The sequence below is a fragment of the Urocampus carinirostris genome, chromosome 20 (genome assembly GCF_059441175.1).
Source record: "Urocampus carinirostris isolate Australia breed hairy pipefish chromosome 20, RoL_Ucar_1.0, whole genome shotgun sequence".
In the NCBI taxonomy this organism is placed as follows: domain Eukaryota; kingdom Metazoa; phylum Chordata; class Actinopteri; order Syngnathiformes; family Syngnathidae; genus Urocampus; species Urocampus carinirostris.
The window spans coordinates 22,332,170-22,356,596 of record NC_142368.1 but is presented as its reverse complement, the minus strand read 5'-3'; the positions used below and the strand labels follow the sequence as shown (position 1 = coordinate 22,356,596).

The 24,427-nt window shown below is 43.0% G+C and overlaps 2 protein-coding genes across 2 annotated transcripts in view; both read left to right on the top strand.

The window, feature by feature from the left end:
* The window catches only part of LOC148346606 (uncharacterized), a 41,545-nt gene that overhangs the window by 12,028 nt on the left and 5,090 nt on the right, over positions 1–24,427 (top strand). Inside the window, exon 2 of the mRNA XM_088325439.1 lies at positions 18,069–18,325. Within this exon, the coding sequence (XP_088181565.1) occupies positions 18,069–18,325 (257 nt within the window). The remainder of the gene's footprint in view (positions 1–18,068; positions 18,326–24,427) is intronic.
* On the top strand, positions 4–1,268 carry LOC148346607 (microfibrillar-associated protein 3-like). The gene has a single exon (XM_088325245.1). The coding sequence runs from the start codon at positions 161–163 to the stop codon at positions 1,226–1,228; it is 1,068 nt and encodes a 355-aa protein (XP_088181371.1). The 5' UTR covers positions 4–160; the 3' UTR covers positions 1,229–1,268.

The following is a 24,427-nucleotide window of genomic DNA, read 5'->3' as shown; positions in this document are numbered from 1 at the left end:
AAGTCAGGACTAGAAAGAGTCTCGTCATTGTTCCATCTTGTCGCAGCCGACGAGCCCTGAGGGAGATGTTTCCCACTGCTCAATGGAGATAGCCGGTCAGCAAACGCGGTGCAGCAAGCTGGAAGGAAGGAAAATGACCTGTTGACGTTCCTCGTGCAACATGTGGCGAGCTACCGGACCGGAGTTTTTTCTTGTGTTGTCTCTTGTTGCTTTTCACATTGTCGCCTCTTCTTCTGGAGATGGCAACGAAACTCAAAGTGACAGTGACGGGTTCGTCCCAGTTTTGCTCGCCTTCCCGAGTCAGCTGATAGCTCGCGAGGGAAATTCTGTGCTGATAGACTGCAACGTCAGCGGGGATCCCTTCCCCGGCATCAAGTGGTTCAACTCCCACGGAGTCCTCGTGGACACGGATAGCAGTTGGGGCAGCAAATGGAGACTTTTGGAGAACGGCGTCCTCAACATCAGCAGGATCGAATTTGCCGACCGCGGCAAGTACACGTGCGTGGCGTCCAACGTACACGGCACCTCCAACTGTACGGTGACGCTGCGCGTGGTCTTCACCAAAGGCGACATGGGCGTCTACTACATGGTGGTGTGCCTGGTGACCTTCACCATCATCATGGTGCTCAACGTGACGCGCCTGTGCATGATGAGCAGCCACCTCAAGAAGACCGAGAAGGCCATCAACGAGTTCTTCCGCACGGAAGGCGCCGAGAAGCTGCAGAAGGCCTTTGAGATTGCAAAGCGCATCCCCATCATCACCTCCACCAAGACGCTGGAGCTGGCCAAGGTCACCCAGTTCAAGACCATGGAGCTGGCACGCTACATCGAGGAGTTGGCGCGCAGCATCCCGCTGCCGCCACTCATCATGAACTGCCGCACATTCGTGGAGGAGATCCTGGAGGTGGTGGGCGTGGAAGAGATGAGGCACACCTTCCTCAGGCAGGCGCCAGAGGGCCGGCGACCCGGGGTCACTTGTGCCCCGCCGGTGGACGCCCTCGCTCTGCTCCAGGAACGAGAGGCCGGGCGGCGCTCGCCCGCCGCCGACTCGGACGAGTCGTCTATCCAGGAGCAGCCGCAGCACGTGGCGGTCAAGGTGTCGGTTCACTCGCACCTGGAGCCGGCGCCTGCCACGCCGCTTCAGCAACAAGAAGAAGAGAGTGCGAGCAAGGAGCCCCCTGCCGCCAGCCCGCCGCCCTGTCAACTTTTTTACGAGAGTCACGTGTGAGCAAGCACACGCCGCCCTTTGAATTGCTGTCCTGCTTGAATGTAAATCACATCTTTGTCACTGTTCCACTCACACTCAGCATCTGTGGGTTCCACATTGCCAGTAATAAACTCCCTTCGCTTCTCATATATAGGACGATAGAGGGCAGCATATTTCCACTCCAATTCATGGACCTCCTCATAAAACTTAGCTTCGATGTTTCCGCACTGCACTTGAAGCCTTTTCAAGGCATGCACTCGCCTCTTCACCGCTTTGGGAAGTACGCTTTCCACTGCTTGCAAATTAAACGGTTTGTCAGTTAGCTTGGGGGGATGCAATCCGTGCTCTCCTTTACCTTTATCCATAGTTGGGATGCTGCGCCTTCCTCTTTAGCGATCGCGTCTCATTACTCACGCGTCTTGTTTCTTCTCGGTATTGCCCGACCAGGAGAGTCAGAATGACATAGAGTTGGTTCTTGCACTACTTAACAAGTCTGATTTCCAGTCTGCACTGAAGATTCATAATGCAGTGGCCAGCAACATGCACAGACCCTCTCCCCCATACCCACAAACAAACCAGGCACTGCATCTGGCATTGGAGGTCAGAAATCTCATCCAAACAAGTCAACATAAAGAAGGACTGGAACTCTGCAGTCTTTTATCAGGCATACATTTACAGTCTATGCTTCTGGCACATGACAGCATAGCAGAGAAAGAAATGGAGCTGGAACCATTGACCGACCAGAATGAGACAGCCACTTTCTCGGGGTCAGTCCGAATTCCATCCTCACTGATGACATGCCCAAGAAATTTCACAGTCCGTCTGAGGAAAAAACACTTTTTGGGTGCGAGCTTGAGGTTGTGTTCCTTAAGGCGAGTAGACACCATCTGCAGGCGTTGGAGTGCAACTTCCTCTGTGGGGGCAAACACCATCAGATCGTCGAGGTAACATAATAGGCTCATGAAATTCTGATCACCAAATATTGACATCATCATCCTCATAAATGTTGCTGGGCTGTTGCAAAGTCCCTGAGGGAGCCGGTTGTACTCGTGAAGGCCGAATGGTGAGGAGAATGCCGTGTACTTTTTGTCGTCAGGGTGCAAGGGGACATTGTAGTAGCCTGACGTCAGATCCATTGTGGAGAAAAAGGCATTTCCCCCAAGTGCGGCCAAAGCATCAGCTTGATGCGGTAGTGGGTAGGCATCCTTTATGGTTCTTGCATTAAGCCTTCTGAAATCAGTACATACCCTTAGTTCTCCATTCCGCTTCCATATGAGAACAAGCGCAGATGCATAGTCGCTAGTCGACTTCTGAATAATTCCTTTCTCTTCCATCTCGTTCAGAGTCGTCCTCAGTTTTTCATACTGACTTGGTGGTATACGTCTGTAGGGTAGACGGAACGGCTTATCATCAACAAGGTGGATACGATGTACAAACTCTTTGGCCTCTCCACAGTCCATCTTATGGCGAGAAAAGATTGACTCGAATTGTTCGATGATATGAAGGAGCTTGTCTTTACACTGCAGCGAAACCTCACATGACTTCAGGTCAATGTCTTGCAGTCCCAGAGCTTCCAATGCACGCATCATGTCCTCTTCTGACCTGGGTCGGACCTCTTTGCTCTGTACACTCTGCACGTTGCACTTGACCTCCTCTGCATTGGGCAGGTCTTCCGCTGCGATACAAGGAGACACATCTGCAATTTTCCTGTTTCTTCTCAGCACCACAACTCTGTCCGTGGGATTAAAGACTTTAACAGGCACCCATCCATCTCCCCAGAGTGGAGTAACAACTCGTCCGACAAGGACTTGTCTGGGCGCAGCCTTAGATTGGGTTGGCTCAACGACCACTGTGCTGCCCGCTGATGCCCCGGCCAACTCAGGTAACTTGCCCCAAATAACGTACTCGGTCCGTGGATTCAGCGTCACGCAACTCTTGATCTTTACTGTCCCTACCTTGTCTGGAATGCAATCACCTCTCCATCTCTCTGTGTTGGAAAGCATTGACAGGAATTGACTGTGGTTATCGGACAGACCGTTGTCAGGAGTGGAAACTAATCTCCAATAGCCATCAGTACTTTTCAATTGAGTCAAAATATATTTGATGGCATTGCTGCCAAGGATCATCTGTTCTGTCTGGCCTGGCACCACCATTACTGGTATTATCATTTGGCACCCGTAAACTGTGACGTGAATGTCGTACATATCTCTGGGAGAAACTTGGTGTCCACCGCAGCCTACAATGACATAATCATCGGCCGTGTAACTCATCATATCAGGGAATTGCTGCAGGAGGTACTTAGCTGTGTCCTCACTTACTGTACAAGCCATCGACCCGCTGTCCAACAGCGCTCTGAAAGTGGGGCCTTCTTGCACAAGTACAGGTGTGTAAAACAGTTCGTCAGTCTCCGCTATTCTCTGAAACCCCTGAAAGATCAGCTTCTTCGATGGAGGTATCTTGTTGCTATACAACTCATAAATTGATTTATTGTCTTGCATGTCAGGCTTCACATTAGTGGTGGGAGGTATACTCAGTTGATCTGCACTGTTCTCCCCTAAGCGCAGATCAGTTAGTTTCCCTGAGGCAGCGGGACAACTTTCGTCACTGGACAATCACGTCGAGAATGCCCTGGGGCATGGCAGTGAAAGCAAAGGTTTTTGTCTCGGCAATGAGAGAGAGCACTGTGTTCGACTTCTTTGCAAATGATACATGGCTTGGCAGTGAAACCATTTATTCTGGCTCCAGGTCGCCTGGTTGGAGCTCCCCCTCTCTCTTGAAACTGGTTCGAGGTAACACGTATCAGAACTTTCTCCAACATACTAATAACGTCCGTTAGAGAGACATACTGTGGGCTCGAAGTCTGAGGTGGCTCGTGCACGAGGGTTGGACCATGGTTCACCTCAGCTTTGTGTACGGCAATTTCCGCTCTATTCGCAGGTTGTTGTAGGGAATCTGCTTTGTAGCTCTTCTCAGCGTGGTATTCATTCAGCACCTCTAGTACCTCACATGCTGACCACTTTTCGATGGTTTTTGATCTGTAAGTGAGTGCCAGTTCCTTGCATGGGCAGTTCCTAATAAATATGCGAGTAACCTCTATTTCAGGGTTGTCAAATGTTTTGCCCTGCTCTCTCAAGCACTCAGAGGCAAGGTCAGCTGCTCTGTTTAGTCTCAGCCAGTAGTCATAGGGGTCTTCCTGGTCTTTGGGCAAAGTTGAATAAAAGTCAGCTAAAGGGACAGCAGAGTACTTGGTACAGCTAAAGTATTTCCTGAGAAGACTATAAATCATGTCAGGGCGGGTATAGACGTCTATATTACTGTTTCTAATGCTAAACCTAACTACATCTTTAGCTTTTCCTCTCAAATGTATAAGGATTTCCTCTGCTTGCTCTTCAAGTTTCACATCACTCCTTTTTATAAATGTCCTCATTAGATCTTCCCACTCATGTATTGTTATTGAGTCTGAGCCATCCCCAATAAATGACGGCGGTTCCTTAACCTTTCTCTGCGTTACCACCTGACTCAATCTGTTTGCTTCATCTTGTGTGGCAGCAGCGTTAGGAGCTACTATATTATGTGACTGTATATTTGAGAATATGCTATCAGCCAATTTATCTCCTGAATAATATTTGTCATGTGATCAGCTAAACCCTCAGAAATTTCACTCGCGGAATTTGGCGTAGATGTGGGTCTGACCTGAGGTGAAGGTAGGCTAGCATGTTGGTCAGCTGCATTATGGGTGCTCACACTGGAACTTGCCTCTACTCTATGTGTCGCACCACCTGGGGTAGAACTATTATCAGAGGGGATGGGGGTAAACATGCCCCTGCCCCTGCCAAAGTGAATAGGTGTGTCAAATTGTGGAGCTAACACATTGCTCTGATTAAACATGTTTCAAAGATTAACAGAAAAAAATGTAAATAGGTCAAAATCACAAAATAAATCAGCAGCCTTCGTATCACTGTGACACTGCACTGTAATGAGCTAAACAATATCGCTCATGTAACTAAAATTTCAAATACTGTGAGCTCATGTGGCAGGTAGGACAGTCCTCGGTTCGGCGAGTTTGATAGAAGTCACGGGTCACGGCACCAATGTAACCGCGTTGTACGTGTCCCACCAAAGATCCACATTCACGCTGGACTGGATGATGAGGTTTTTATTATTACAGTTCTGCAAATGGATGAGTCACAACATTAGCTTTTTCTGCTGGGTTTGATCTCTTTGATCTCTTTGTAGTACTCTGGTTAAACTGACAACAAAGCATATCAAAGAGCTGTCTTTTCACTTTACAGAAAATACATTTTAGAATATCACAATACATTTATAAATCTTTGCATTTTAACAAGATACTTTTAACAAGAGATCGTATAGTGGATTTTTAACGTTTACTCTGAATTTTAACCAACATCATCCTTTTTTAATGTATATGAAAAAATAGGAATAAAAACAATAATGAGTATAAAAATGGGTACAATTTACCTGCAAATGGATGAGTCACAACATTAGCTTTTTCTGCTGGGTTTGATCTCTTTGATCTCTACAAGGGGAATTAATATTTAGTAAAACAGAAACAAAACGAAAATAAATCAAAACAGCTTGACAATATCAATCACATTACTATGCATGGTGAGAGATTTGTCAGCTGGGGTTATAATGTTTAAAATTAACTTATTTTGTGGAGCACCAAAAGATATGTCTTACCTTTGTAGTACTCTGGTTAAACTGACAAAACCCCGCCTCCTGGTCACATGTTAGAAGCCAAAACCAAACCCCACCCCATACCAGCAGATGGCACTGTTGGACTCAGCATTGCAGGACATTTACCAAAAACTATACACATATTTTAGCAGGAATTTCAATAAAATAAAAGTTATTATTACACCCGTTACATATTGTACATGTGTTTCGTTATATCATATATATTGTTCATTAATATTTTGTTGTGAGCTACTGAGTTGCTCGACATGAATAGAATAGAATAGAATAGAATAGAATATACCTTTATTGTCATTGTTACAAAATGGGTTAACATATTGTGACAACGAAATTGGGCATGACACTCCAGTATCACACATTCACAGTGAGGTAAAAAGCCAAGAAGATAAAGGAACAGAGAAGATAAGGTTATAAAACAAGGAGGATAAGGCTATAGTTATAATTTACATGATATTTACACAAGAAATCTCCGGCATGTAGGATGACAGTTGGTATCGTAATACCGTAACGTAACGTAATGAGGTTTATTATAAAAAAAAGTTCAAAAATTAAGTAGCTTGGACGTTCACTGTAGATGGAAAAAATACATGCAAATACAATTAAGTAGAATAATACATTTTCTTATTCAAATTATGAATTCATTTTCTGCATTAAATTATTATTGGTAATATACTGATTAAAGGGATAACCACAAACCTTTTTTTTCATGTTCTTATTATATACTTCTTTTTCTTAACTTCTTTATACAACGTGATAATTCGTAATATAATGCATCAAAGCAAGTTCAATGAGTTGAGCCGAAAAAGCCGGTTCTCTAAAAAGGGCTTCTTTTCACCACATCAAACCGCTCGCTTTGTTTGCAACGAAAAAAACGATACCGAGATAGAGGCTTCCGCGGCGAACTCGTTTGACTTGATGTATTTGCCATTTCGTGATAGTCGGGGTATACCGGATAGTACCCATAATTGACAAATTTGCGTTTTTCCGTACAGATTTTCTCGTACGTCGTACACGTCTTAAAACGCATAATAAACGTACTTTCTACGGCAAAAACGTACAGGTTGACAGGTATGGTATTTTTACATCTATATACTTCTTTACATGTTTCTAAACAAGTGTGGCCAAGCTGCGCGCGCATGGTTGAGGCAAAACAGCGGAATACATGATCGTTTATACCAAACGATTGACATAAAAAGACCGTGAATCGTACATAGTAACATCTCAAACGAGCACTAGGCATGTGCAAGTCCTTCCTACCCATTGAGACCTCCTACCAATGCCCAGTGCGCATGCCCATGTTCCTGCGGATCCTCAAAAATTCTTAAATGGTATTTAATTCATGATTCTGAAAATAAGGCCTTAATTGGCATTAAAATGTTTTGAATCCAATTTTGGAAAGTCTTAAAAATGTGATCGCAGTAAATTTACATATTTCTTTAGGCAAAAAGATTGAGTAATATTCATAAAGTGGTTTTTTTATAATTCCTTGATTTACTTTCGTGGCAACATGGTATGACCACAGTAACTATCAAAACGGTGGTGTGGTTTCAGTTGGATCTTTCAGAGCAGACGTATGTCTTAGGTCTACCCACAATATACTTTGCAACTTCGGACAGAGACGTTTTCTTTGTACCATGGGAAGGTGTCAATTTAATAAGAAGTGTTTGTTCGATGAACGTATTCTGCCATGGCTAAAAGATTTGTACGAGGCACAATGTTTAGTGTGCAAAAAATCTGTTTTTGTGTTTGTTCCAATTGTGGTTTTGAAAAAGGATTTGGTCTTAAATTTAATTTTAAAAGGCATTAAAAACTCTTAAAAAAATCTTGAATTTAACCTGCCTCAAGCTGGAGGAACCCTGCCATGCATAACGCTGATGATAGCTATTTGTGCCTTTGAAAGCAGTGAATACTTAAGATGTTTGTTTTTATTTAGTCTTATTTTTACTCTTCAAAATACTGTTTTCAAATAAAATTCAAGTCAAGTCATGTTTATTTGTATAGCCCTTCATCTCAGCACAGACCACAGATTGTTGCAAACCACAGACTATTATTACACAATCCCCTGACCTAAAACCTACATGGGGGTAAGGAAAGACTCAAAAACCTCAACATGAAGAAAATGAAGAAACCTTGAGAAGGGACTGCACATGAGGTAATTCCTTCCAGGATGACCAGGCTGCAATGGATGTTGAAATAACAAATAATAGACAGATATTGTCAACATAAAATATATGTTATTCATACGCTGTAGAATATAAGTGTCTTTTAAGCTTAGATTTAAGCATTTCCACTGAGGTTGCAGATTGAATCTCAGGGGGAAGAGCATTCCACAGTACCAGGGCCTGAACGGAGAACGCTCTCGAACCTGCGGATCTCTTCTTGGCTCTTGGGACCTCTAGTAGACCAGCATTTTCAGAGCGAAGGCTCCGGACCGGAACATAGGGGGAAATTAAATCTGAAAGATACGAGGGACCAAGTCCATGCATGATTTTGTATACTACCAACAGAACCTTAAAATCACATCTTAAGCTAGCAGGGAGCCAATGCAGGTTAGCTAAAATCGGGTTGATGTGATCAAATTTTCTTGTCTTAGTTAAAAGCCTCGCTGCAGCATTTTGTACCCGCTGAAGGCTCTTGATTTTGGACTTCAGGAGACTGGAGAGTAGTGCATTACAGTAATTGAGACGGGAAGTAACAAACGCATAAATTATATCATCATTCCCTATCGCTCTTCCTGTCTGAAAATGCCTTTCTTCTAAATATGTGTAGCTCTAAAAGAGGCTTCTGTTGCTTTTTAGGTGTTTTTCACCAGCCCTGTAAAAAAAGACCGCTGTTTGCCCATAATTGAATTTAACTCGCGGGCCTTTTCTGTTCATGATGCACTGCCGGGCGGGTAATTACGGTAGCATGGAACAAGTGCTGAGACGGTGCTGTGACAAGTGCTGAAGTGGCGCTCCACGTTGTGCCACTTTGCCGCGGCCACCGTCACTCCGCAAAGAAGACACAGTTTTCTTTCACATCAATCTATCTATCTATCTATCTATCTCTCTATCTCTCTATCTCTCTATCTCTATCTGTCTATCCCTCGAGATGGGTGACCGACAGCAAGACAAAAACAAAGGAAAAAAAAAAGGATAAAAGTAGCAAAAAACACTCAAATTTGACCATGGCCTACCCAAATGCACAAAAAAGTTAATTGCCTTGGCGCCGAACTTGGTCATGCTCCCTTTAGATGAAAAGGGACAAAAGAAGGCGGCCACGTCACTCGGGTCAGGGTGACACAACACACTCTTTTGTTCAACAGTAGGGCCCGACAGCTTTCACTGGTTTACCCCTGCCGTATCATACAGGTGCCCTGCCCATCCCTTAGAACATGTCTAAACATCCCACTTTCCTTTTACAACACCTCTCCACTCATTCCTTTCACCAACAAGAACTCTAGCTTCCAATACATTTAGACATTTTTACTGCAGTGCACTCATAACACCATCCATCCTCGTCTATCGCGGCCTTCCTCTTGGTCTCCATCCATTTACTTCTGCTCTGTAGATCCTGCTCCTTCTGCTCCTCATCCATCCTCTCCATTTGTACAAACCAACCAAGTATTCCCTCATCCACACGCTTGCTCAGTTCCGCTACTACTCCAGTTCTCACTATTTCATTTCTCAATCTATCCAATCTTGTCACTCTTAACATACTCCTCAAACAATTTGTCTCAAAAACATTTAATTTTCTTCTCAAATCTGCATTCAGGCTCCAAGTCTCTGCACCATACAACACAGTCGGCACAATCACAGTCTCATACAGTCCCCTCTTAACATCCATACTCATACTCTTGGTGCTCATCACTCTCCTAAGAGCACCGAAAACCTTGCTTCCTCGATTTATTCTGTGCAATACCTCGCATCCTAATGCACCAACGGCAGCCACATCACAACCCAAGTACCTAAAGCTTTCAACTTCTTCCAGCACCTGTCCATTCGACCTTATTACCAAACACCATGCCCACTCCATCATGTGAAACCCATTAGTAAAAAATAATTTTTCCTTCCATTCATGTCGAAAAGTATAGTTTCTTCCTTTACCCGCCATGTTCATGTGTGTAGAAACTAATTTTAACTCCATCGCGACGCTCAAGATCCAATCTGCAATTGTCATGCACACTCACCTCTGCCTCGTGTTATGTCAGTGTTCTCAGATTATTGAACACTACTACTTTTATTTTTTTTAGGTTTTTGTATATTTTTGTATACTTTTTGTTTTTTAATTTACATCATTGCAAATGCAATTGAAGAAACTTGCAACACAGTTAAATCACATTTTAGACAATGATAGTTCGCGATTAGGTGTAACCAAAGATCCACATTAACGCTGGACTGGATGATGAGGTTTTTATTACAGTTTCTGCAGATGAAATGAGTCACAACATTAGCTTCTCTGCTGGCTTTGATCTCTTTGATCTCGTTGGCAGCTCTCTCTGTAGACTGCCCAAAGCATATCAAAGAGCTTTCTTTTCAATGTACATAAAATACATTTAGAATTCACACATTCCAAAAACATGCATTTCAGGTGAATTGGCCGGTCCAAATTGTCCCTAGGTGTGAATGAGCGAGCGAGTTGTCTGTCCCCGTGTGCCCTGCGATTGATAGATAGATAGATAGATACTTTATTCATCCCCGTAGGGAAATTCACACTTCCAGCAGTCTACCCCGCTGTTTATTAACAGATTAACATGATGCCCTAGGGGTGCTTGAAGCGGAGCGGACGACGTCACGCCAGTCCAAAAGTTCGACATCCCTGAGGCAGATGGAAAACTTTTCTTTGTGAAAATCCAGGGATACACCACCACGCGTTAGCAAGTCTGCCTCCTCTCCGATTTCCCCTGGCTTTCTTGTCTCTTTTTAGCAGCGTTGAAGCCGGACAGCTCCGGGTAGCTCTGGGTGGCTACACGTTAGCGTCCGGAATGCTAAACGTGAGCCACGTTTCCGCAAAACACAGCAACTGCGCTCCCTGTGCGCTTCGATGTTTTCCACCAGCACTCGATGATCTTATTTGGTCGTGAGTTCGCATTTACCATGATTGAGACTTATAACGCCGCTAGCCGCTTCGCTAGCTCCGGCTCTTCTTCCACGATAGGCCCCTTCATCACGCCGGCACGAGAATTCTTCAGGGCAAGGAGTTGAAATTCCTTGAATACACGCATTTTTGTGCGCTAAAACCCATGTCCCATAGGATAGAAGTAATCCATAGTGTAGTTGTCAAAACGGGAAGAAAAAACACCGAAGATAGGAGCAGACAATAAAACAATAGGGCAGCTGCTGGAAAAGGCAGCCGCTCGTGGCAGCGCCGCTTTGATGTATTGGCTGGCAACCAGTTCAGGGTGTCCCCTGCCCACTGCCCGATGATGGCTGGGATGGGCTCCAGCACCCCCACGACCCTACTGAGGATAAGCGGTGTAGCTAATGAGATGATGATGATGATGAGATGAGACATTTTAGAATTTCACAATACATTTTTACATCCATTTTAACAAGATACTTTTAACAAGATGCGATTTTAAGGTTTCCCCTGAGATCCGATCTGCAACCTCAGTGGAAATGTTTTAATCTAGGCTTAAAACTTACTTCTACTCTATAGCATGCGAATAACCTAAACGTCTTATATGTAATACCTTGTGAAGCCCTTAGAGACTAATTGTGATTAAGGGCTATACAAATAAAAATGACTTGACTTGTTTTTATATAGTTTACAATGAATTCAACATATTTTTCCTTCGTCTGAATTTTTAACCAACATCATCCTTTTTATATATATGAGAAAATAGAAATAAGAACAATAATGAGTATAAAAACAGATACAATTTACCTGCAAATGAAATGAGTCACAACGTTAGCTTCTCTGCTGGCTTTGATCTCTTTGATCTCTATAAGACGAATTAACATTTTAGCACAAAAGAAACAAAACGAAAATAAATCCAAACAGCTTGACAACATCAATCACATTACTGTGCATGTTGAGAGATTTGTCAGCTTTGGTTATAATGTTTAAAATTAACTTTTTTCGTGGAGCACCAAAAGATGTGTCTTACCGTAAGCAGCTCTCTCTGTAGACTGCCAACAAACCTCGCTTCCCGGTCACATGTCAGAAGCCAAAACCAAACCCTACCTCTTACCAGCAGGTGGCACTGTTGGACTCATCATTGCAGGACACTTACCAAAAAACTATACACATATTTCAGGAATTTCAATTAAACAAAAGTTATTATTACACCCGTTACATAGGTATATTTTAAGAACGGGCCCATGGGTACGTGGTATGGTCGCCGCAGGTATCAGAGTGCCCGCGGGCACCAGGTTGGCGACCCCTGACCTTAGAAGTATATGGATTCGTGAAGTAGATAGATTATCTATTTCTCATTCCATCTATCTATTTAACAAATCCATATCCTTCTAGTGCAGGGGTCGCCAACCAGGCATACAGAGACATAGACAAATACAGACAGATAGATAATTTATCGTTCCATCTATCTGTCTCTGTCTGTCTGGTTGGCGACTCCTGCACTAGAAGGGTATGGATTCGTGAAATAGATAGATAGAACGATATCTATCCATCTAGAACGATATATATCTATCTATTTCATGAATCTATATCCCGTACCTGTCAACCTCCACGGCTCCATGCCCGTACAAACTGTCGTATTTTCCCATACAAAATACAAAATAATCGTACACCATATTATTTTTTTTTCAGAATGACGCATGATGAGAAATCCCCAGGCGGCAGTTGCATGCGCACAGTAGCATCAAACCGCTCGCTTCGTTTGCAACGAAAAAAAACTACCGAGATAGAGGCTTCCGGGGCAAACTCCTTTGACTTGATTGATTTGCCGTTTCGTGATAGTCGGTGTATACCGTACCCATCATTGACAAATTTGCGTTTTTCAGTACAGATTTCCTTGTACGTCGTACTCGTCTTAAAATGCACAAAAAACGTACTTTGTACCGCAAAACCGTACAGGTTGACAGGTATGAAATCCATCAAGTGCAGGGGTCGCCAACCAGACAGACAGAGACTGATACAGAGACTGACAGACAGACAGATTATCTATTTATCATTCTATCTGTCTATATGTCTGTCTCTGTCTCTGTCTCTGTCTTTGTCTTTCTTCTTTTTGTCTTTGAGAAAGGCTGGGTAAAAATTGGAAGACAACCTCACCCAGATTCTAGCTCCAGCAGCCCCCTAACTCAAATGAGTTTGAGACCCCTGTCGTAGAAGGATAGAAAATTAATACTAATGAATGACCTAAAATTGACCCTTGGTAAACAACTTTGCTTTGAACCAGAGTGAAATAATATGATACATTCACAACTCGCGTTCTCAGCTCAAATCAGTGCTATTGAATCACACGGAAGTAAACCGGCGCCTATTGTTTACAAACACCTTCTATACGTTGGTAGGGTCCGCACACACACGAGAGTATTTGCTGTTTGCGCTTATCGGTGGACGACAGACCCCGTCTGCCCTTAAGTGCTCGGCCATCTGTAATAAACACACGCGCGGCCACGCCGCCTCATATCCTGTTTTCAAGCTGTCGACGCGCCACTTCAGCGGCAAGCAGAGAACAGCAACACTGTCTCAATTCCGAAAGTGAGTCACTTCCAGGCGCTTCGGTATTTTTCAACGCTGACCCCCCTGGCAGGAAGGGATTCCTTAAAGTTGTGAGCAACATATTGCTGCCGTAACGCCATGGAAAGGATGATGCTGAGCCTGTGCCAAGGTCACCCAGGAGCCGCTGAGTGTTTTAAGTTGAAAGGCCGGAACATCAAGGTGGCGGACGTGCCGTGGGTCGGTGTTGACGTACGGGTTTATGGGTACTCCTGGGGAGAACATGCGATAAACACACATTTACTCTCTTACATGTAGTGTAAGCGGATAATGGAGGTCTACACAGTCTTGTTTTACTTTTAACACATGAGCATAACCAGCACTCAAATTCAACCCAAGCACCCTCAAACTCTCTTTACCTTGATAAAGGAAAGGATAGGTTTATGTATGATGAACATTGCTACTTTAAAAAATAATGTGAACAACGCAGCGTCAGAAATACTCCACTACTTTGAAATGGTTCAGTCCGTTTGATTCTTAGCACCGCTCTCTGCACCTCTTCCGGAATTAGGATGTGTTGAATTGAATGCATCATTGTTTAATAAGTTCCATGCTTCTTCTTCTGTATGTGTATGTGTGTGTGTACTCAATTAGAAATAAATGAGTAAAAACTTGGCATTGCGTAGTAATGGTGTTTCTGCAAACCACAAAGTGTAATGTGGTGTTCACAAATGGGAAGTGACATTCCCGAACAGTGTTTAATGAGCCTAAATCACTTTTAAAAGTGTCATATTGGACCACTAGGTGGCACTGTATTGTCTATTGCAAACGAAAACCACTGCCAAAGATGCCAGACAACTAGGCTTCTAGGTATGGATTCCACTATGTAAAACAAATTTCTCCACCTATGATGTTTTTTGATCAAAATTAACACTATTATGATACAGTATTTCATTCATGGCCATTATCAAAATCAATATTTGTTTTACTGAACGAAGGTTTTTCTTCTTATCACTAGGAGGCAATGAATATTACAGACTGTCCCTTTACAGGTACAGTCTGTAATATCTGAGCTCTAGATGGCACTGTATTGTCTAATGCAGACAGAGAAAAGTGGCAAATTAGCACAGAGTAGCTGCACGATGCCAAACATACATGGCGATGACTCCTAGGCATGTTTTCCGCTATGTAAAAGAAATACAATTTTATCAGCCTATGATTATTTCTAAAAATAACATTAGTATGATCGTTCATTATTTAGGGCCATTATTAAAATCAATGTTTTTTTTAACTGATTAAAGGGTTTGTTTTGTTTTTTGTACTACTAAGGGGCACTAAATATTATACACTGTCCCTTTAAGTGTAATGGAAAAAAAAATGTAACCAGCCCGACACTGGGTGCTTAGCACCCCCAATCTTAAAATCACCCCTGTTTTAGCATATCACTTCTAGCAGTGCGGTTAGGATCAAGTTGGTTCTCTAAAAATCACTCTTAAACCTACAAATCTCTTCTTGGCTCTTGGGATCACTAGCATTTTCAGAGCGAAGGGGCTCCGGACCGGAACATAGGGGGAAATTAAAAACTGAAAGATCTGAGGGAGCAAGTCCATGCATGATTTTGTATAATACCAACAGAACCTTAAAATCACATCTTAAGCTAGCAGGGAGCCAATGCAGGTTAGCTAAAATCAGGTTGATGTAATCAAATTTTCTTGTCTTGCTTAAAAGCCTCGCTGCAGCATTTTGTACCAGCTGCTTGCACTTGATTTTGGACTTCGGGAGACCGGAGAGTAGTGCATTACAGTAGTTGAGACGGGAGGTAACAAACGCATGAATTATAATCTCCACATCCGACTGAGACGGCATAGGGCGAATTTTAGCAATGTTGCGAAGATGGAAAATAGCTGTCCGAGTAAAATTCTTCACGTGTGTTTTGAAGGACAGATTGGGGTCAAACATGACACCTAATTTTTTGACTGAGTCACTCTGGGTGATATTACAATTGTCAGTATTCGGAGCAATTTTTGATAAGTCATGGCATTTAGATGGACCAATAATTATTATTTCAGTCTTTTCAAGGTTGCGTGGCAAGAACTTGAGTGACATCGATCTTTTTATCTCAGTGAGGCAGGCCTCCAAATTTCCAAAGTTTAGTGTGGCAGATTCCTCTATCGGACGATATAGTTGAGTGTCATCTGCGTAGCAATGAAAACTGATATTATACTTGCGAATAATATCACCTAATGGAAGCAAGTAAATGCTGAAAAGAAGGGGGTCAAGTACTGAACCCTGCGGAACACAGCATGTCAAGTCAAGTCACATTTTTTTATATAGCCCTTAATCACAAAAATGTCTCAAAGGACTGCATTGGATTACAATTACGTAATTATGTAACAATAAAGGGCTCCGATGTCATTTCACCGTATTTGCCTCAATTGCGTCCTATCTGAGATGTAGGATCTGAGTCGGAATTCTCATCTCTACAAGTAAACTGCAGTGATTTGATTTGCTCAGAAAATTTGAAACTTCTTTTTAAAGAAACTGAAAAAGTTACTTTCCTTGGTAATTTGGTACTTTTACTGTAGAGTAATTCAGCTCCTAACTCGGTTACTTGTTGGAAAAAGTTGTGGCCTGGAGAGGATTGGGCGCCACCAGGCTTTACTTGCCCAAGACACACCACAGGAAATGGTTCCCCTACGATCCTAGTGGTTAAGGGATCTAAACAACCAACCAACCAACCAATACATTGAGTAACTATAACTAATGACTTTTTAAAGTAACATGCCCAACACTGGCTACCAGTGACTGAGATCCAGATTAGAGACGAAATGGGCAAGATGAGATATGTCTAAAAAAACAAAAAATTCCAGTACAAAAATTGTTATACAGTGTACACAAATATTTAAAATACAGGTTTGGTCACCTAATGACTCCCAACACAGCAGTTGGGTCTAAAATGGCGGCGCCCTGTTTGGCTGCATCGGCTCGCTACAGTTTAACTGTACGGGTCAGGTGTATCGACATTTCGTTCTGTGTGCATGGTTACAAAGAATGACAATAAAGGTAAATTATATTCTATTCTATTCTATAAGTTCACATGTAAAGGCGGAAGTGTGTGCCAAATCAGAATGCTTGGTCTCACTATGGCCTTATGACATGAGGCCAGAGAATTGCGTGCCTCACTCGGGATCTGCTAACAACCAGAGCGGTAATACATTACATACTAATTCTATGAATAATATTCAAAATCGAATGGGGAAAATTCAGCGCTTTTGCAAAAGAAAATCCAGAACTTGAAAATCTCCGACTTGAACACGGAATAAATATAACCAATTCATATATGTTTAATTTTATTTCCATGACGACAGATGAGGCAGAGTCTCAATGATCACTGTTTTTCAGCAATATCTTTTTTATGTCATTCAGTGCCAAATACAGCACTGTTCAAAATAATAGCAGTGAAATGTGACTAACCAGAATACCCCTGGTATTTTAGTATATTTTTATTGTTACGTGCCAGACAATTTACCAGTAGGTGCAGTAGATTCTCAGAAAACAAACAATGATAATAGGCACGTGCCGAAGGCTGTGCAATTGGGCATGAGTTCAAAGGGGTGTGTTAAAAAAATCCTAGTGTGCCAACCAATTTCTGAGTTAATCAATTTCGGGCTAATTTAAGAATGATGAACGCAGCAGAAGTTGAACATGCATTTGCGGAAAATGGGTCGTTCAAGACACTTTTTTTAATAACGGTGTTCTTTGATCAAAAAGATGATTGGAAAGGAAAGAACCTATACAGAGGCGCTGTTCAGCTAAAACAAACTCCATTGCCTTAAAACCGGTAGTAAAACCAGGGACACATGAAGGAAAACAGAAAATAACTACGGTAATAAATAAAATGGACCGGAGAATAGCCAGAATAGCGAAGGCCCAGCCAATGATCAGCTCCAGGACAATCAAACACAGTCTGCAGTGTAAGTGCTGTGACAGTCAAAAGACGGCTATGGAAAGCAAATTTATTTTCAAGAGTCCCACGCAAAGTCCCTCTGTTAAAAAAAGGCATGTGCTGAAGAGGTTACAATCCACTAAAAACACAACTGGAAAGTAAAATTATCCTTTTTGGGTCCATGGCCACAGACTGTGTTGAGACGACCCCCAAACTTTGAATTCAAACCTAAGAACACATTAAAGACAGTGAAGCATGGTGGTGCAAGTATCATGGTCTGGGCAGTTTCTCTTACTCTTTTTGTTTACTTTTACTTTTGGAAATACAAAATAGTTTTGGAGTTTGTACAGCGGACACATATTTCTTTGAACCTTCTTAAAAATCAAATGCCAGGTTTTCTTGTGGAAATATTTGCCAGAATATTCATTTTTAAATCGACTAATGTATTGGTACACATAAGCAGGGTAAATGACCGATTTCTCTTAAATCTGCAAATCTAGTAAGAAGTTTATCTTGTTGCAAATATTAATGTGAAGGATAAACTGACGGTTATACCTCCCTTCCCCCTTTCCTCGCTGTATCTTCCGAAAACAGGTGCAGCGTTCACGGAGCAGGTACGGCCCTTGGCTGCTTCTCCGGTCCCCCAAGTTTTCCAAATGGGTCCCCATCTGCATGTCCCCAGTCTCCCTCCCCCGCAAATATCTTGTGCCACATGGCAGCCGTCCCCTCGACAAGTCTGGTCCATTCTTCCAGCCCGCCCGTTGTTGAGCCACAATGAGATGAAGAATGGCACCCATAATCCCTTGCTGCAAGATGCGCTTGTCGCTCCTTTTGGCGCCATTTCGATCCAGGTACAATTTGTAAACAGGTTGTTATGCTGCTGTAACACACTCCACTCCAGTAATGTTTAGTTAGTAGAGGAAACACATGACAGCAACGTTTATGGTTGATAGCTGCGAGGGTCTCACAAATATTAATTTTAGGGACAGATTTTTTTTTTTAAAGCAACATTTTTGATGGTACTGCATTATTATAAAAATGCAAAACACATATTAACCTGCAGACATCATGGAAGTATAAAATTAAAAATATACTAGACAATTCCAGAGGCCATCATGAGTGTTGGTGCTGGCTCTGGAAGATAAAAATGGACCACAAAACCAGTAGCAAGAAGTTGTTAGCATGTAACTGTAAGCATGTAGTCGTTAGCAGTATTTGTTAGCATGTATCCATTGGCTTAACTCATTAGCATTTAGTCATTAGCATGACTTGTTAGCATGTAACCATTAGCATAACTTGTTAGCATGCAGCAGTCAGCATCACTCGTTAGCATGTAGCTGTTAGCATGGGGCTGTTAGAATGTATTCATTAGCATGCTATTGGCTAGCATCTGGCTGTCAGCATGTAGCTCTTAGCATAATTTGTTAGCATGCATCCATTAGCATGCAGTAGTTATCACAAATTGTTAGCATGTAACCGTTAGCATAACTTGTTAGCATGTAGCCTTCACCCATATTTGTTAGCGTGAAGCCGTTAGCATGTAACCATTGGCATAACTCGTTAGCATGAAGCCTTTAGAATGTAGCCGTTAGCATGACCTGTTAGCATGTATCCGGTAGCATAACGCATTGGCATGTACGGTAGCTTTTAGCATGTTGCTGTTTGCATGTAGCTGTTTGCATAATTTGTTAGCATGTAGCTTTTAGCCCTGTGCTTTCAGCACTATTGACAATGAGTTGTGCTGTTGAAGCCAGCACCAACTAACCAGCTTTTTCAAAACTACTGAATGCTCACATTGCATAAATATTATTAATACCATTACTATGTAACCTATTACTGTGCTGAGCATCTGCAGATGCATAGTAAAGCACACAATTCTCTTGCCTCAGGGCACAGGGTGTAGGTGATACCAATGATTCATATTTGGCGCCATCCAGTGTTTATTTCTAGTTGCATGGACTTTTTTTTTCTTACAGTTTAGTATCAGAATCAACTTTAAAGACTAGAATAGAATAGAATATACCTTTATTGTCATTGTTACAACATGGGTTGAATATATTGTGACAACGAAATTGGACGTGGCACTCCAGGCACACATTTTACAGTGAAAATAAAGAATATAAAGAGATAAAGGAACAAAGAAGACATTTGTACTGTCCTTGATTGCATATTCTCATAGTATTTTTACGATATTACGGTTGCACTACAGTTGGCAGAAAAATATCCAAAATAGAGACAACTGAAAAATGACCTATTACCTATTTATTAATGCTTTTATCCAAAAGAAGAATTACACAGCGCATAGACTTTATGAGTTAAGGTAAGATAAAATATAACATTATTTTTCTATGCTACAGTTCTTATGTTGCCGGCTTTCCCTGCCAATCAAATGATGAATACCTGTAGGTTCATATATACTATCAGTTTCATGTTGAGGAGCAGAGGCTTACCCAAGAAAACAGCCTGGAGAGGGATGGGCATCGACAGGCTGTACTTGCCCAAGACGCACCACAGGAAGTGATGCCCCTATGACCTTGGTTGTAAAGGGATCCGTGAATGTAATAAGTGTGCCCCACCAGACACGATACTCACTGCATGTCACTGCCCCCTTGATATGGCGTCCCTGCTTTGCAATGTTTTGACTTTACAATATGAAATAAGATGTATTTTTCAGCTCCTCATGAAGGATTTTTCCCCACCATCCGCAACAAATTGTTTTGCATCGATGCGAATGAAAGAAGTAAAAACATGATAACCATGGAGAGGAATCTTGAGAGTAATAATAGTAACACGTCACACACAATTTTAAGGAAAATGGCTGTAACCAATCAGCGATCAGGAATATTATTAAGAAATCAGAGGTGATCAAACCAACCACGTGTTCTGAAGGCAGTAATTCTCAACTGGCCCACCTCTCCACCCTAATTACAAGTCACGACCTGAAATAAGATAAAAATCCACCTCTCAAGTTTGTTGAGTAAAAGCATTGTGGAGTTTAAACCAGAGATAAAATCTATTCACATAAAAAGACTAGCAAAACTAAAACAACTCCAACTAATAACTCCCCTAACCCTCAGGGCATCAGACCTATCCATACACACATAGTTTTGCTTTATTTATTCCTCCCCCTGCCCCTTAGGACGTTACACATTCTAACAGTGACAATCGAGAAAACTAACTGAACTGTATATACATATACATACAATTTGTAGGTGAATATTTCATATGGCCCAATTAGAGCTTCGTTTGGTCAAAAAGTGGTCACAATTTTTTTCTTCAATACACTCCATTTCTTTACACTAGCATCCATCCATCCATCCATTGTCTTCCGCTCATCCGGGGTCAGGTCGCGGGGGCAGCAGCCTTAAAAGGGAAGCCCAGACGTCCCTATCCCCAGCCACCTCCTCCAGCTTATCCGACGGGATCCCGAGGCGTTCCCAAGCCAGCCGAGAGACATAGTCTCTCCAGCGTGTCCTGGGTCGCCCTGCCGGTGGAACATGCCCGGAACACCTCCCGAGGGAGGCGTCCAGGAGGCATCCTTATCAGATGCCCGAGCCACCTCAACTGGCTCCTCTCAATGTGGAGGAGCAGTGGCTCTACACAGAGTCCCTCCCGGATGACTGAGCTTCTCACCTTGTCTCTAAGGGAAAACCCAGACACCCTGCGGAGGAAACTCATTTTGGCCACTTGTATCCGGGATCGTGTTCTTTTGGTCATTACCCAAAGTTCATGACCATAGGTGAGGGTAGGAACGTGGATCGACCGGTAGATCGAAAGCTTTGCCTTTCAGCTCAGCTCCCTCTTCACCACGATGGACCGGTACAGGGTCCGAATGATGGCAGACGCTGCACCGACCCGTCTGTCGATCTCCCGTTGATCCACGATCTGCTACCTTATCGTGGTGGAGGAGTTTGTGTGTCCCAATGATCCTAGAAGCTATGTTGTCGGGGGCTTTAAGCCCCTGGTAGGGTCACCCATGGCAAACGGGTTCTAGGTGAGGGGCCAGACAAAACGGAGATCAGAAGACCCTTTATGAAGAATAAAAACATTGGGCCACAATTTCCTTCGCCCAGACGCGGGTTACTGGGGCCCCCTTCTGGAGCCAGGCCTGGAGGTTGGGTCTGCTGGCGAGCACCTGGTGGCCGGGCCTTTGCTCACGGGGTCCAGCTGGGCACAGCTTGAAGGGACGACGTGGGACCCTCTTCCCATGGGCTCACCACCTTTAGGAGGGGCCAAAGGGGTCGGATGCATAGAGAGCTGGGTAGCGGCCAAGGGAGGAGTCCTTGGCGCGACGATCCTCTGATACAGAAACTGGCTTTACACTGGCAGTTTCCCCAAAAACCTCGCACATTGCATGTCAGTATACATTATTTGGACGTGACTTTGAAGTGTAATAACTCATCCATCCATTATCCGCACCGCTTATCCTCAGTAAGGTCGCGGGGGTGCTGGAGCCCATCCCAGCTATATACGGGCAGTCGGCAGGGGACACCCTGGACTGGTTGCCGGCCAGTCGCAGGGCACACAAAGATGGACATCTCACTCGCTCATTCCAACATCTATTAATATTTTTTTGTCTTCCAACCACTTAAAAGTCATTTATTTATTTACCCCCTAAACTTAAAGACGGAAAACCCAGAGAACATCGGAGGACCCAGTTCCTTATCCCACAGGACCTTTGTGGACTTTTAACTTGAACATTCAAGCTAAAAGGAGAAGCTCTAAGTATGAACAGAGTTGCTGTGCGGTGATGGTTCTCTCCCCTTATAAATTAGTCATTGCGACTATTTGGTCAAAAATTTCCTCTGTAAAAAATGAATAAATGCCGTGATGGGGCTACTGATGCAGGCTATGGCATACAAAGTTGGTTGGGGTCCGGCAGTGTCGGGGGCACAAGGTGGCCAGCCATCTCGTGTGATGAGACCACATGATTTTTCATTTTTGGATCAACAAATGTTTTGTCGACCTACGTCTTCTTCCACATCATTTTGCACATCGTCAACCAGATCCTCCTCCATATCTTCTTCCTTCACATCGTCACACGGTTTATCATCGTCAGAAATCTTCTCCGTTCGTCCACCTTCTGCCAAACCATTAGCTTCAAAATCTTCATCTGAATTGTCCGAGGTGTCAAAAGGAAAACCAAATGCAGTGCTTCATCGGCCGAGTATTTCCTTTCCACCCTGCCCCAGTCAGTGTTGGTAGGTAATGGTTGTTGGATTGAGTTGGCCCCCTATATACATTTTCCCAAAGAGGTCTTGATCCACTCGGATTTAAACAGCTGACTAACAATTGTTGAGAGTCGAACAAGTTTATATATGAATCAATTACCTTTCGCACAAGAATCATTCAGATGTTTCTTTCCAACCAATCAATCCGTCGTTTATTTTCGAAGCAGCGAGGGTGAACACGCCCACGAGTGCTTTGGCTGTGCCAAGAGGCACACACCCAATTCAAATTCCAACCTGTCCCGGTTGCAGTCTTTCTAGGCTGTCAACTGTCTCTCCAGTAGTCGACCAATCTGTTCTTGGTTGCCACCTAGTCTCTTCCTATGAGTCGCTGGCTGTGCCAGCTTGTAACTTGAAAGAAACATCTCCTGGATGCAACTGGGACGCATCATCAGTAATGTATCCTGGGTTCATTGAGTGTTTCGGGTCTGGCAACATCAGACACTCTCGCCCAGGTGACCCAGCCGAGGTTGATCAGGCCTCAACTTGCGTCCCAGTAGCAGTCCACGGATCTGCCCTTTTGAGCCGAAGCCACCTGGTGGCTTTTTCTGCAGCTTCACTAGCGGATTTAATGGCTTTCTTCTTGGCTGCCCCTGTCACACCCAACCGTCCTAGGACTTTGCAGTAGGAACGTCCAGCAAAACCCCTGCAGCAGACCTCTATTGGCTCAGCCCCTGCCCCTGCACTCATCCACCAGCTCCTGGTACTTTGCACGTTTCGTTTCATTGGCTTTCTCAATAAATTCTTCCAACAGGACTGTGAGTTCCAGTATGATCAGGTGTTTTGAAGCCTCAGATGTGATTATCAGGTCTGGTCGCAGCGAAAATTATTATCATTATATTTGGACTTTGCGCCACTGGACAAAATGTTTTACTTTGCATACAATTGACTCCACGGCACTAAAGAGAAAAATACCAAAATCCCGGGAAATGCATTGAAATACACTAGGTTTATGATAAGTCAAAGGTTATACATTATAATGAATGTCCATATGTCCAAATAATGTACATAGCAAGCTTTGTTTATAGTATGTGGTCTGCTCTGAAATGCAATAACATTTAAATCACAACACAATGCCCTTTTGATCATCCACATGTTCTCGAAACCCGAGGGGAATTTGATCTCCCAAGTGTTTATTTTTCAATGCACTCTTTTTGATTGAAAATACAAAAAGTATAAAAAGGTACATAATATGTACCTGCAATGTCATGGGGGTTTAATGACCAATAAGTAGCATTTGAATGAAATCAATAATACTTCACTTTAGTGACTTAAAGATAAAAAAAATCCACATCTCATACATTGTCTGCTGTATTTCCGTTTGGCCTTTCTGCTGTTTTAATTGATGCATGTTAACTCAAATTTGCAGAAAATTATTGAAATATACTGTTAAAGAGTAAAGGCACGCGACCCATTGGAAACGGGTCTGAAACCAACATTTCGGTCCCAACGCACCAGTTGAGGATCATTGTTTTAAGGGCATCCCAATATTTGCAAGTGGAAGGTTTAAAATCACGTTTGATTACAATCCGCCATCTCCTCACCCATCTGCATCCACCCACTAACTCCACCGTACCAACTCAAGCCACCTCACACCAAAGGTAAAATGTAATATTCCTTTGAATAACATTCTACGCATGTATACAATCATATAGACACATATTACATATATGTTGTACTATATACACTTTTCATTTTTTGATGTGCATTAGCTATTTACCAAAA

What these genes read in the sequence shown, in the direction of transcription:
- LOC148346607 (XM_088325245.1), top strand. Translation starts at nt 161, where the DNA reads ATGTGGCGAGCTACCGGACCGGAGTTTTTTCTTGTGTTGTCTCTTGTT.